The sequence below is a fragment of the Buceros rhinoceros genome, unplaced genomic scaffold (assembly GCF_000710305.1).
Source record: "Buceros rhinoceros silvestris isolate BGI_N320 unplaced genomic scaffold, ASM71030v1 scaffold17992, whole genome shotgun sequence".
Lineage (NCBI taxonomy): Eukaryota > Metazoa > Chordata > Aves > Bucerotiformes > Bucerotidae > Buceros > Buceros rhinoceros.
Window position 1 is genome coordinate 4216 of NW_010398484.1, and position 350 is coordinate 4565.

The 350-nt window shown below is 69.4% G+C and overlaps 1 protein-coding gene across 1 annotated transcript in view; it reads right to left on the bottom strand.

Moving 5' to 3' along the window:
* LOC104489015 (dynein heavy chain 17, axonemal-like) overlaps positions 1-350 on the bottom strand; it is a gene marked incomplete at both ends in the record, with an annotated part of 30584 nt that overhangs the window by 3633 nt on the left and 26601 nt on the right. The window contains 1 exon segment of the mRNA XM_010131128.1: positions 177-344. Coding sequence (XP_010129430.1) covers positions 177-344 — 168 coding nt within the window.

Genomic DNA, 350 nt, shown 5'->3' on the forward strand with positions numbered 1-350 from the left:
ACGTGGCGTGGGGTCAGCTGGGGTGAGCACGCCCAGCCACTGCGCCCTGGTGGGACCCCGAGAGCCCCTGCAGAGCTTGTGGAGGTGTCGGGTGTCCCATCAGCGCTGCTGCCCTCGGGCGACCCGAGTCAGATGGGGGCGCGGGTGCCTTGGCTGGCAGCACCCTGCAGCACCTGACCCACCTCCTCTGGCCCAGGCGGATGGCCCGCAGCTCCTCCCCGTATTTGTTCTTGAGCCACTTGATGCCCTGGAGCTGGGCATCCACGAGCAGGGGCCAGCGCTGGGTGTGGCAGAGGATGGTGGCGTTCTCGGTGGACGTGCGGTCGCTGGGCAGCCCCTGGTTGCTCCAG